General features: G+C 53.1%; 1 protein-coding gene across 6 annotated transcripts in view; it reads left to right on the top strand.

The window, feature by feature from the left end:
* Positions 1 to 13,462, top strand: part of EXOC6B (exocyst complex component 6B) — a 264,591-nt gene that overhangs the window by 29,008 nt on the left and 222,121 nt on the right. For all 6 annotated transcript variants that reach the window (XM_082282320.1, XM_082282316.1, XM_082282318.1 and 3 more), the window contains exons 2-3: positions 6,820 to 6,985; positions 12,894 to 12,941. In XM_082282320.1, the coding sequence (XP_082138446.1) occupies positions 6,820 to 6,985; positions 12,894 to 12,941 (214 nt within the window). The remainder of the gene's footprint in view (positions 1 to 6,819; positions 6,986 to 12,893; positions 12,942 to 13,462) is intronic.

Here is a 13,462-nt window from a genome sequence, read left to right as displayed (position 1 = left end):
TGGATGTTGTGACAACATTTCTTCCCAGCAGAGAGGAGGGGGCAGGACTCGGAGCCAAGAAGGCTCCGAAAAAAATCAAAATCGACTTGTTTAAACAATGCAAAAGACAACAAAACGAGCTTTGTTCGTAGGGAAGGAGCTTTTATTGGGCAATAAAACAGCAAGAAGAGGCATTAAAATCGTTCTGCGGTAAAATAATCTGCTCGGAGGGCTGGGAGAGGGAGGCTGGGAAGTTCATCGGGATGAGGCTTCCTTCAGCTCCAGGGCCAACAGCGCAGGGAGGACGTGGAGCTGCTGGAGAGAGCCCGGAGGAGGCCCCGGAGCTGCTCCAGGGCTGGAGCCCCTCTGCTCTGGAGGCAGCTGGGAGAGCTGGGAATGTTCCCCTGGAGGGGGGTCAGGGATTGGAACGGGAATTGCCTTCCCGGGAAGTGGCGGAAGGTCCTGGATTGTGGCAGTCAGGGCAGGGTTTGTTGTGACCACGGTGGTGCTGGGTTATGGGATGAGCTGCAGGATCTGAGAGGGCTTTTCCAACCTTAATCGTTCCATGTTTTTGTAGCAGAGGACTTCTTGTATGGCTTTGTGCTCCCCATGTCCTCCCCCAGCCTTTTGCCTTCAAATCCAAACCCAATTCCTCTGGTTTTTCATGGATCAGTAAATCAGGAGCTGTGGCTGGGGGGGAGTTTAGGGCCTCTCCTTCCTCCCCTGATCCCTTGGGACTCCTGGTCCTGCTCCTGCCCTTTCCTTGGACCTGTGCTGACCTTCATCCCTCTTGGCTTCTGGAATCCCTTCCAGTTTCCCGCTGCCCTTGGCTTCCTGAGCCCTGTGACTCCCTCAGCTGTGGTGGCACTGCCATCTTCCCCAGGAGCAGTTGGCACCGGATTCCCCAATTTCCTCCTGAAGCCGCTGAGGAAAGCCAGGCCCAGCACAAATCCACAAGGAAGCCCTGTTGAAAAGCTCCTCCTGGTTGAGGCCAGATGAGTCCCACGGGGGTTTGGGGTGGTTTTTGAGGAGCATTTGGATGTGGTTTGTGGGAATTCTCTGTTCTGGCTTCCCCCTGGAGCTGTGGGAATGCCCACCTGGGGCCGTTCCTGGCTGGAACCAAGGTGTTCCCAGCTGGAAAACCAGGGTTATCCTGACAAAAATGAACTTAGTGGTGCTCTGCAGCAAGTGCTTTGTTTTCTACTTGGCAATAATGGGCTATCCCTGGTATTTTGTGGAATTTTACAGCGATTGGAACGGTTTCTGTTGCGAATGGGAAATTGGATGGGGAGGGAAACGTGAGTGGAAGAGGTGTGAGGAGGACAAACCCGCGTGGCCATGCTGTGGTAATGACGAGGGCTTGTGACTGAAGATTTTAACTCTTCCAAAAAGGACAAAAAAGGGGGTTTTCTGTATTTTTGGTGTAAACAGGGACCTGTGTGGGTGACAGGGCAAAGCAGAGTGGGCTTAAATTCTGGGCTTAATTTTGAGCTTGATTTTGGGCTTAGATTTTGGGCTTAAATTCTGGATTTAAATTTTGGGCTTCAGTTCTGGGCTTTAATTCAATTCTGAGTTTAAATTTTGGATTTAAATTTCGAGCTGAAATTTTGGGCTTCAGTTCAGGTCTTAAGTGAATTCTGTTTAATTGGCAGAACGAAAACAAAAAGCGGATTCTCCTCTTGCTTTGCCTCCCCCCAGGTGACTCGAGGTGTAACCCAGCCCCTCAGTGGGGAACCTTTGGAGTGCTGGGGCTGTGTCAGAAGTGCATAAACTTCGGAATCACGAGGCTCAAACTCCTGCCAGTTCCATCCTAACCAGGCATTAATCCTGAAACTTTCTCTGCCCTTTTTTCCGTGGAGCTGTTGCACCACTCTCGAAGCCCTCGTTATTTTTCTGCCGTGCTCGGTGGTTAATTTGTTTATTACGAAAGTTAGACCAAGATTAAACAAACTGCTAATGCTTTTATGTAGCTTAATGAGAAGAAAATGTTTCGGAGGGACTCAAACCACTACAGAAGTTTTAAAGGGGGAAAAAAAGAAAATCTAAGTCCACAGCAGACTCAGGAATTTGTTCCTCTGTTAATTGAAAACAAAACCCGCTCGTGTTGTGCTGTCCCCAGCTCGTCCTCCCTGCCTTGTCCCAGAGCTCTTTCCTTCCGTCCCCGGAGATTTCCCTCCTCTGCATTTATTTAGGTTCCTTCTGAGCTCCGTCCTGGAGGCAGCTCTGGTTGGGAATCGAGCTGGCTCAGCCCTGCCTGATGGCATCAGGGAATGCTTTGGGGTGCACGGAGCTTAAATCCCACCCTGAGCTATCCCTGCCGTGGCAGGGACACCTCCCACTGTCCCAGGCTGCTCCAAGCAGCACTTCCCCATCCCTGCAAGTGTCCCAGGCCGGGCTGGACAGGGCTTGGAGCCACCTGGGATAGTGGGAGGTGTCCCTGGGTGCACCTGGATGGGCTTTAATGTCCCTTCCCAACCCAAACCGCTCTGGGATTGTCCCCTCCTGCCTCTGGCTGTGTCTGAGGGAGATTTCTGTGTGGGCTTGGTGTCTCTCTGAGTTTTCTCTTGGCTGTACCCCCCAAATCTCCGCTTTTCCCCTAATTTTGGCTGCTGTGAGTGGAGAAGTGGCCAAGGACACAGGAGAGTGTCCAGTGGGTGTCCAGTGGGTGTCCAGGGGGTGTCCAGGGCCTCGTGGGGGCTGAGCTCAGGCAGAGTCGAGGGAGGCTCTGGGGTGCCGGGGCAGGTGGGGGTGTGGGATGTTCAGCACCCACCTTGTGCTCCTCTCTGAGCCCCCCGTGCCTGCTGCCACCTGGAAAAGGGCAGAGGCGCCCGTGGATCCCCATGGGAGCGCCTGAGGGCACTGGGAATGCTCAGCTGGAGCAGGGGAGCCTGAGGGAGACTCATCGGGATTTGCTCCTCCCGAGGGGCAGCTCCGATCTCTGGGACAGGATCCAGGGAATGGCTGGAGCTGTGCCAGGGAGGTTTTGTTGGATATCAGGGAAAGATTCCTCATCCAGAGGCTGCTGGGCACTGCCCAGGCTCCCCAGGGAATGGGCACGGCCCCGAGGCTGCCAGAGCTCCAGGAGTGTTTGGACAGCGCTGCCAGGGATGCCCAGGGTGGGGCTGTTGGGGGGTCTGGGCAGGGCCAGGAGCTGGGCTGGATGATCCCTGTGGATCTCAGGATATTCCATGACTTTATGACCCCTGGCACAGCCAGATCTTTGTCTGGGACATCCCATTTTTAATGGTTTGGCTTCTCCCTCTGCTCCAGCTTTGGTTTGCCCCTATTTTGGGGGATGAACTTTGCACGTGGGAGCTCCTGATCCATTTGTGGCTTTCCTGGAAAGATTTTTCCAGTTTGACCTTTCAGAAAAAGAAAAAATAAAAACCAAAACCAAAGTGGATTTTAAACAGATGCTGAAATTGTGAAACTAAACAATCCAGTCCGAGGGATTTTGAAGTCCTCCTCGATGTTTAGTGAGTGCACTTAAAAACCCTAAACCAGAGCGCTCTGTCAGAGAGCAGAGGCTGCGGGGGGAGAATTCCAGCCTGCTCCACAATTCCCAGATAAGTGCCTGCAGGACAGCCCTTCTGCCTCAGACTTTTTTAATCAAAAGCCTTTTTGTGGAGGAGCTTTTCTGACCAGCAATTCTTAATTTTTATTTTTTTATGGCAAAGAAGGAGAGAAAAGAGAAAAAAAACCCCAAAAAGCAGCCTCCAGGATGGTTTTGTGTAGCTCAGTCCCAGCCTTAAAACCAACAGAGGGATCAGCCCAAACCGAGCTTAATCCTTGTTTTCTTGCTCCTCACTGTATCTTTGCGTTGTGCTGCCGGGGTTATGGACACCCAGAAACACGAGTGGCACCTAATTCTCCTTTTGGAGCAGTTTCTGGGCATCACCCTCGGTGCCTCCGGGATTCCTGGCTGCTCCAGGGGAATTCCGTGGAGTTCCAGGCTGTGTTGGGTGTTCGGAGATGTCCCTAGAGCAGCGTGGGGATGGGAGTGAGGGAGCTGGGAATCCAGAGCAAGGCAGGAAGAGGGAATGTCCCAGGTGTGGGAAATCTGGGAGAAATACGGAATAAAGAGGCTCAGCCAGTGGATCTGCAGAACCCTGGCAGTGCCAGGGGGGTGATGCTGCTCCCCTGGCCAGGATTTGGGATCACCAGGAGGGTTTTCCCAGACTGGTGTCAGCTGAGGAAATTGGATCCATACCAGAGCCAGGGTGGGAAGCAGTGTGGAAGGTGGTGATGGTGGAGTTTGGGGTTTCGGGGTTTGTTCATGGCACCGTCAAACCGAGCGTTTAACGTGGTTTGTTTGGAGCTGGGAGTCACCACGGCGTTCCCGTGGGATGATGTTCCAGAGCCAGAACCATCCCAAAGTGCTGCAGGGTCCATCCTGCAGCTTTGGAGCGTTGGATCTGGGGCTGGCCTGGCTGTTCCCTGCTCCCTCATGTTCTGGAGGGAGATGGAGGTGGAGGAGGCTGGTTCTGCCTGGGAACGGGATCCTGGAGGAGCAGCAGAGCTCAGGAGGGAATGGCCACGGCTGGATTTCCCTGGAAAAGGGATCCAGGATGAATGGAGAGCTCAGGAGGGAATGTCCAGGGCTGGATTTCCCTGGAAAAGGGATCCAGGATGAGCAGCAGAGCTCAGGATGGAATGTCCAGAGCTGGATTTCCCTGGAAAAGGGATCCAGGATGAGCAGCAGAGCTCAGGAGGAATGTCCAGGGCCTGTTCAGGGCTGGTGTTTTCTTCCTGCCTGACACTAATTTATTTTTTCCACACTAAAGTTTGGCAAAAAAAGAATAAAATAATAGAATTTCTGATAAGAAACGGGTTTTACTCATCAGGCCTTTACATCTGAGCTTTGCCACCTCCACAGGGAATTTTTCCTGGACATTTTAAGTACTTTTGAGGATTTTCCCCCCTCCTCCCCCCGTCAGATGTAAATCCCGAATTTCCCTGTGCACACCAACACGTCAGTACTGCTGCGGGTTTTTTTGTTTTAATTTATCCCTGAATGCAAGCACAGCTCATCCACCTTTCGTTTTCATGGGAATTCTCATCTTTGGGCTGAGAATCCTTCGGAATCATTTGGGGAGGCCCTGCTAAGAGGCCGTGCAGCACTAGGTGGCACTCGGGCTCCAAATTTCAGATCCCACCCGCCAGAACTCCACGAAACTTTAAGGCAAACCCACGAGCATCGCTCCAGTGGTGCCTCTCCTGGAATCTGAGGAGGTTTTATCTCTTTTTTTCCACCTTTAGACCAACCAGGAGGAGGCAGTGTCCTCGCCATCGCCTGCTCCGGGTGTCTGGGTTCTTTTACACCGACTTTAAAGAGGTTTTAAAATTGTGGCATTTTTGTTTTGCCACTGAGAGCATTTTCCTGAACCTGCAGAGCTGAAACGGCCTGGGCAGGTCTGAAAGAATAAAAATTAAATAGATTTTCTCCAGCTTTTACTCTGTCTTGGTAATTTTCCCTATTTCTTTGAGGCCTCTGTGGGTTGCAGGGATGGGATTCTCCAAAGGGAGCGGTGAGCATGGATCACTCAGGAAAAAGGATTTCCTGTGTCCAGCTGGATTCCTGGAGTTGTGATTCTTTCTGGAATGCTGCTTCTCGCTGCTGTGATTCATAATTTTTAGTATTTTGTTCTTCCAGCTTGGTCAGCTCTGTCATTCCCGTCTTTTCTCTCTAAAGGCTGCCTGGAATCCGCTGTATCCCTAATTTGGCCTTAGTATCTGACACAAGCTCAGCTCCACAAACCTCACTCCAGACTTAACTCTTGGACTGGGAGGGAATTCAGGTTTAGGAGCCAAAACTCCCCAAAGGCAGGGCCAGGGGTGGGATGGCCACGATGCATTGCAAATATCCATATTTGCTGTAAAAAGCCAGGAAAGCAACCCCAGAAATCCCAGCGTGTGGCCCGATCCCTCTGCCTCCTGGGGAGACATTTGAAGGAGAGAAATTTGGTTTTAACTTCCATCCTTCTGTTTGGTTTGAAGCTGAGGGAGGGCAGGGATGGGTGGGATGTTGGGAAGGAATTGCTGGCTGGGAGGGTGGGCAGGGGCTGGGCTGGAATTGCCAGAGCAGCTGGGGCTGCCCCTGGATCCCTGGGAATGTCCAAGGCCAGGCTGGACACTGGGGCTTGGATCCACCTGGGATGGTGGGAGGTGTCCCTGCCCATGGATGGGGTGGGGTTGAAGGTCCCTTGCAATCCAAACCATCCTGGCATTCCATGATTTACCGCTCCTGGTCACTGGATGTGGATAACTTGGACTGAGGTGTCCCCAGCAGCCCTGTTGGTCTTTTATCAACAGGGGTTAAAACTGTGCTGGCAGAATTTGGGGTGTGGAGGGAAGGGGATTTTGGCAGCTGTGCAGATCCTGTTTTCCATTGTCCCTTTTACCCTCGGAGCCCAAAGAGCACCCAGAGGCTTCTCCAGGTGGGATTTCTGGACAGGGGGATCAGAGGTGGCTCAACTCAAAGACAAACCTTTGTTACAGGTGCTTCTGGCCTGTTCTGGTCTCTGAGGGAACACCAAAATGGTGGGAAAAGGAAAAGAAAAGTTGGAATAGAAACATTTCAGGCCTGGTTTGTCTCTCAGGGAACACCAAACTGGTGGGAAAAGGAAAAGAAGGGTGGAAAGAAACATTTCAGGCCCAGCTTGGCCTGTTCTGGTCTCTGGGGGAACACCAAAACGGTGGGAGAAGGAAAAGAAACTTGGAATAGAAAGGTTTTTAAACGCAGCTTTGGTGCCTGGTTTATGACCCGTCCCTTCACGCCAGGAGGGCTTTTTTGGGGCGGGATTTGGGCCGGCAGCGCTGAGCAGCGCCGTGTCCCCGCAGGTCCGTGTACGATGGCGAGGAGCACGGGCGCTTCATGGAGAAGTTGGAGGCGCGGATCCGCAACCACGACCGGGAGATCGAGAAGATGTGCAACTTCCACTACCAGGGCTTCGTGGATTCCATCACCGAGCTGCTCAAGGTCCGGGGGGAAGCCCAGAAACTCAAGGTGAGGGAATTTCCTGGCCTGAGCCTGCCCTGGGGCAGCTCTTTTTAGGTGACCCCTCCGGAGCAGGGGGTGAGGTGGCCCAACCTCAGCCGCTCTGGGATTCTGTGGAACCGCCTGAATCTTTTCTCTTTTGGCCCAGAGCATTTCTAATTAAAGAAATTAAAAATAGAAATATTTATCCTAATTCTTCCTGGAGCAATGGGTTGATCGTTGAAAATGTAATAATTATTAGGGCAAGCTGGAGCGGCGTGGTGTGTTAAAAGCATCAGAGAACTTAGAGCCAAGCCTGTTTAATTAGGAAAAGTGCTTTTCCTCATGGACCTTATCCCAATTTCTTGAGCTAAAATAGGTCTTGTGGCCTTTAAAACTGTGCAGGAAGATGAGGGAGAGTGGGATTTACCCAGTTCTTGGCAGAGCGTGTGTAGTAATGTGTGGAAAAAGCCATTTGTAGGATGATAGTGTGGAATAGGAGTGGCTTCAGGGGAGGAAAAGGGACCAGGAGGTTGGAGGTGTTCGGGGTCAGGTGGGATTGGAATTTAAGCTTGGTTCCTGTGCCTTAAAATACCAATATTCCGTGATTTGGGGGGCACACCAGTGTGAAAACCTTCCTGGTTTTCCTCCACAACTCCAAAGAGGGCAGGGAGAGGCAGCTGGGCTGCCCCTTCCTGCAGGAGCGAGGTGGGACCTGGGTTGGAAATCCAAAATCCCTCCCAGAAGAGTCACTTGGTGACTGGGGCTGAGTCCTGGGGCTCCCACAAAGTTGTGGGGAACCAGCACTGGGAGATTTTCCAGTGGAGTGGGGCCTGTCCTGTTGGGAAGGACTTTCCTGGTGTTCCAGGAGCATGGGAGACCCTTCAGTGGGCTCTGGAAAAGCTGAAGTTCTAAAACATGAGGGAAAACCTCAGAAAAAGCAAATTTTCTGGAAAAGAAAGAAGAGCTCGAGGTCAGGGTGCTGCCTGCTGCTTTTAACACATTTATTTACTGATTTCAAGCTACCTGGGGCATTTCCCAGCAGGATTCTAACTTCACACATCCCCAAGAAGGGCTTTGCTCTCAGGAACACCTTCCTGAGGGATGTCCTGAGGAGAATTCACCCAGCAGTTTGTTGCAGGATGAGTCCATTGGAATTACCATGAAATAAGTACTTTTTTTTTTTTTTTTCCCTCTTTTTTTTTTTCCTTTTTTTTTTTCCCTAAGCCATTGTTTTCCAGCCAAGAATTCCACATTGTTTGTTTGCTCGGAGCTGGTTCCCATTCTGCCAGCAGCCCCTTTGTTGGTGGCTCACTGTGAAGTCCATCCCTGTCCCCTCAGGATCTCTCTTGATTTCCAGGCCTATGTGATCCATAAAACAGCACATGGCAAAAACATCCCCAGAAAGTCCTGGAGCCCTCTTTGTGAGGCTTTCCCTCGGGAATCATCTGTGGATCCAGTGGTGAGAGTGGGTTTGGTTCCAGCCATTCATCCTCTATTTGATCTCAGGCTTTTCTCAGTAGAGCTGGGCTTTGAACCCGTGAGGAAGCAGCAATGAAAGCAGGGCCCTCCCTGCTCGGAGCCGTCTCTCGTGTGCTCCTGGCTTGGGGCTGTTCTGTAGGATTTGGTTTTTGCAGCAACGTCCCCGTTGTTGTTTCAGGAGCGCTCAGCTCGACGTGGATGTGTCACCTTCTCTCACTCGTGTGTCACACAGCCCCGGGGCTCTCAGGGTGCCTCTGGGTGCCCCCAAATGAACTCAAACCCCATCAGAACCTCACCACTGCATCTTCTGCCCCGTTTTTCCCTAAATAGGCCAAGCTCTGGGTTGGGAACTTGATCTCCTTGAGCAGGAGTTGGCTGAACACGAGCTCGGGGTGCCCAGGTGGGCACGAGGCCGATGGAGGCCAGTGGCCCCTGGGCTGTGCCAGCTCTGGGGTGGCAGCAGGGCCAGGGCAGTGCCCGTCCCTGGGCTGGCACTGCTGGGGCACCTCCAGTGCTGGGGGCAGCTCTGGAGAGACCCTGAGGGGCTGGAGCTGTCCAGGGAAGGGAGCGGAGCTGGGAAGGGGCTGGAGAATTCCTGAGGGAGCTGGGAAGGGGCTCAGGCTGGAGCAAAGGAGGCTCAGGGGGGACCTTGTGGCTCTGCACAAGCCCCTGACAGGAGGGGGCAGCCGGGGGGGTCGGGCTCTGCTGGCAGGGAACAGGGACAGGAGGAGAGGGAACGGCCTCAGGCTGGGCCAGGGCAGGCTCAGGGTGGACAGCAGCAGGAATTTCCCCATGGAAAGGGAGCTCAGGCCTTGGAAGTGCCCAGGGCAGGGGTGGAGTGCCCATCCCTGGAGGGATTTTGGAGCCCTGTGGATGTGGCACTTGGGGACATGGGGCAGTGCTGGCCTGGGCAGTGCTGGGGATGGTTGGACTCTGTGATCTTTCCCAGCCATGATGATTTTGGGATTCTGTGACCAGCAGAGGAGCTCCCCTGCCATTACATGGACAGAATGATGGGGTCTTGGGAAGGAATTGCTGGTTGGGAGGGTGGGCAGGGGCTGGGCTGGAATTGCCAGAGCAGCTGGGGCTGCCCCTGGATCCCTGGCAGTGCCCAAGGCCAGGCTGGACACTGGGGCTTGGATCCGCCTGGGACAGTGGGAGCTGTCCCTGCCATGGAATGGGGTGGCACTGGGATGAGATTTAAGGTTGCTTCCCACCCAACCCATTCCCAGATTCTCCGACTCAGCTGTGTCATTCCTGATGGATTTTCATCCCACCTCATCCAGTGTTATCCCATGTAGGGCTGTCCTTCCCTCTCCAGCAATCTTAGGTCACGTGGCTGCAAAGTCCTTTTTAATTCTAGAGCTTTTTGAGCTGTCAGGCATAAACCAGAGATTCTTCCTTCGTAATTTCAGAGAACCCCAGAATGATTCAGGTTGGAAAACCCCTCTGTGCCCATGGAGTCCAGCCATGCCCAGCACTGCCCCTGTCCCCAAGAGCCACATCCACGGCTTTAAATCCCTCAGGGATGGGGACTCCTCCCCTGCCCTGGGCAGCTGTGCCAGGTCTGGACAGCCCTTTCCATGAAGGAATTTTCCCTCCTATGTCGGGAAGAGAGCTGGGAGCAGTTCCTGGCACTTCCTGAGTTTCCACCAGGAAGGATCGCTCCGGTGGCTGTCCCTTCCCTCGGGAGTGGAAGTCACTGCGAGGGACAGGGATGGATCCAGAGCAGGGGCCATTCCCAGGATTCCTTTGCTCCTCTCTCCCAGCATTTTCCCCCTCTGGAATGATCCCACAGGACTCTCGGAGCCCCCAGCTGCACGTTCTGGGTGTGTGGGTGAAGGAAGAGCTTGGCTGTCCCGCAGATCCCTGGAGTGCTCCCGGTGCCTCATCCCTCCCATCCGTGCCACCTGTCTGTCCCCCTCTGGGTGTCTGGCCTGGATTAGCAAATCCCCGCTCTGCTAAGCCCAGCTTGGCTGCTCGGGGTCTGTGTAAATAATCATCCCTGTTTTAATCCAGGCCTGCAGACTTTCGGAACAAACCCAAACACAACCCCTGCCCCCTGAAAACCCGGAGCGTGCAGGGATCCGCTCTCTCCCTGCTTTTTCCTGGAGCTGGGATTGCTGTGTAATTTCAACAGAGAACTCCTCCAGCCTCAGCATTATTTTAGGAGTGGTTTTAAATTACCCGACACGGATTCCTTTCTCCTGGTGGGATTTTCAGGATCTGAGCAAATCAAATAATCTTTGGAAGAGATGCTGGGCTCCCGCTCGTAAAAGCTCCATACATCGTAAAGGAAATGAGCAGGTTTTGGGGAGGGCAGGGAGCCAGGAGAGCTGCAGCTACTGCAGGAGGGGGAGGGATGGGATGCAGATGCTGGAGGGAAGCAGTATGAGGGGAAATCATGGATAGCTCCTCTCCTTGAATCCTGGGAAGCTCCAAAAGCAGCGTGGCTGCTGTGGGAATTGAAGGGAGCTTGTGGGGTTTGAGGGTTCTGCTGCTGGGAGCACCACAAACCTTCCTGGTGGAAGCTGGAAAATCGTGGTTGCCTGGGATCTTTTCCAATGGGGAAAAAACCAAACGGATCCTGAATCCATTTTATGTGGATGAATCCAAGGTTCCCCTTCTGTCCGACCTGGTGAGCTCAAAAAGGAGGGAGGTTGTGGGATCATGGAGTTGTTCAGGTTGGAGAAGGTGTTGGAGATCATCGAGTCCAACCACCACTGTGTTCCCACTGAACCCCATCCCTGAGGGTTGCATCCACACGGATTTGAATCCTTCCAGGGATGGGAATTCCGCTGCCTCTTTGGGCAGTCCCTGCCAGGCCTGGACAGCCCTTTCCAAGAGGAATATTCCCAATACCCACCCTGAGCCTCCCCTGGCCCAGCTTGAGGCCGTTCCCTCTCCTCCTGTCCCTGTTCCCTGGGAACAGATCCCAAATCCCCCCTGGCTGCCTCCTCCTGTCAGGGAATTCCAGAGAGAGGGAAAAGATCCCTCTGGATCCTCCTTTTCTCCAGGCTGAGCCCCTTTCCCAGCTCCCTCAGGAATTCTCCAGCCCCTTCCCAGCTCCCTCAGCTGCTCCCCACTGGATTCCTGCTCCAGGATGGTTTTTCCTTCCCAATCCCCCTTGAAGCTGCTCCTGCTCCTCCTCCTCCATCCGCATCCTGCTGGGGAATGGGAGAGCCCCCCGGGGCCGTTCCTTCCCTGGGGTGAACTTTGTTAAAAATTCCTCATTTCCATGGTTATTCCAAAGGAAGCGAAGCTCTCAGGTGGATTTCTGAGATCTCACACTCCTCAAAGCCCCGGGAGGGCTCTGGTTCCCAGCTCGTGGTGTTTTCCAAGCTCTGGGAAAGCTTCTGCTTCCAGAAGGAGCAGAACTCCGGGAAACAGGCAGGAATTAGTTCCTGAAATGGGGCAGAAATCCAGCAGCAGCTCCCAGTGCGTGGAGAGCTGGGATCAGACCCGAAGCCTCTTACAGGGACGAGCCTGGAAACGAACATTTCCAGCTTCGGGAGCGGCACAAGGAATATTCCGGGGGGAAAAAAAGGGGTTTTATGGCATGGGAACCTCGGAGTGATGGGAGGCACCTGAACCCTGAGCAGTCCTGCTGGAATTGCCTTGGAATTGCTGCTTTGCTGGAGATCTGGAGCTGGGAATGTTGGCTGGGAAGTTTGTGTTGGTTTTTCCAGCTGTCCCGGGGTTTACAGCCCTTCCCTGCCTGACCCCAGGGGAATTCCCAAAGGCCTCTTCCCACTTGTTGGCTAAATCATGGGAGAGCTCCTGATTTTCCATCCCGATGAGCCCCGAAATCCCCTTTGTTCTCCTGTGGGTCCCACTGGGGCTGGGAAGGGCTGGGCTCTTCCCACTCCAGGGAATCTTCAGGTTTGCCAAGTGGGAAATTTTCCAGTTCTGAACCCCAGCTTGATGGGATGATCCAGCACAGAGGTTTTTATCCCAGGTGTATAAAAATTCCTTCTTACACCAGCCAGGAGCAGGGATCCAGAGGGAGATGAAGATCCAAAGGAAGTTTATAGGGATTCCTATAAATATAAATAATTATTTCTAGGGAAAGCTCCTGGTAAGGAATCCTTTCCTGCTGGGATACGAAGGAGTTAAAACCTAAATTTATTTGGTGATGGAGAAGGGAATTAATTCCTCCCCCGGTCAAGTGGAGCAGCTTTTGGATCACAATCCAGTCTGGATCCATGAAAACTCCAGCATTTTGAGGCTTCCACGCCTCTGAACTCCCGCTGCCTTTCCCTTTTCTCCAGTGGCAAGGAGGAAAATCCCTGGATTCGTCCCCCGGTGGCAGCGGCCGTTAACTCAGCAATAAACAGCTTTTCCATGGAATGGGAGCCGTGGGGAGGGGTGGTGTTTATGGACACTTTGTTTCGGTGGGAAAAACATTGTCCTGATTTATGGGGTGTGCTTTGTGTTCTTCCCAATATTCCTGCAGAACCAAGTGACGGACACCAACCGGAAGCTGCAGAACGAAGGGAAAGAAGTAAGTGATGCATCCAGTCCTGGAATTACAGCCGGGATTGGGATGGGAGGGACATAAAAACCATTTATCCCACCCCTGCCATGGGCAGGGACACCTTCTGCTCTCCCAGGCTGCTCCAAGCCCCATCCAACCTGGCCTCGTGTCCTTGTTTTCCCCTCTCCCACATCCCCAGGTTTCTCTCTTGGAGCATTGAGGAATCCCTGTTGGCTTGGGATGAGAATTCCCCATCCAGCCTGGCCTTGTATCCATGTTTTCCCCTTTTCCACATCCCAGGTTTTCCTGGTGGAGCCTGAACGCTGGAAAATCCCTGTTAGCTCGGGATGAGGAGAATTCCCCATCCAGCCTGGCCTTGTGTCCTTGGTTTTCCCTTTTCTACATCCCCAGGTTTTTCTGTTGGAATCCGAGCACTGGAAAATCCCTGTTAGCTTGGAATGGTGAGAATTCTCAGTCCAACCCAAGTATCCATGGCTTCCCCTTGTCCACATCCCAGGATTTTCTGGTGGAGCCTGAGCCCTGAGAAA

Source organism: Coloeus monedula (genome assembly GCF_965178545.1).
Source record: "Coloeus monedula genome assembly, chromosome: 5".
NCBI lineage: Eukaryota > Metazoa > Chordata > Aves > Passeriformes > Corvidae > Coloeus > Coloeus monedula.
Note: the sequence above shows the minus strand (reverse complement) of the source record. Positions and strands in the feature narration are given on the sequence as shown.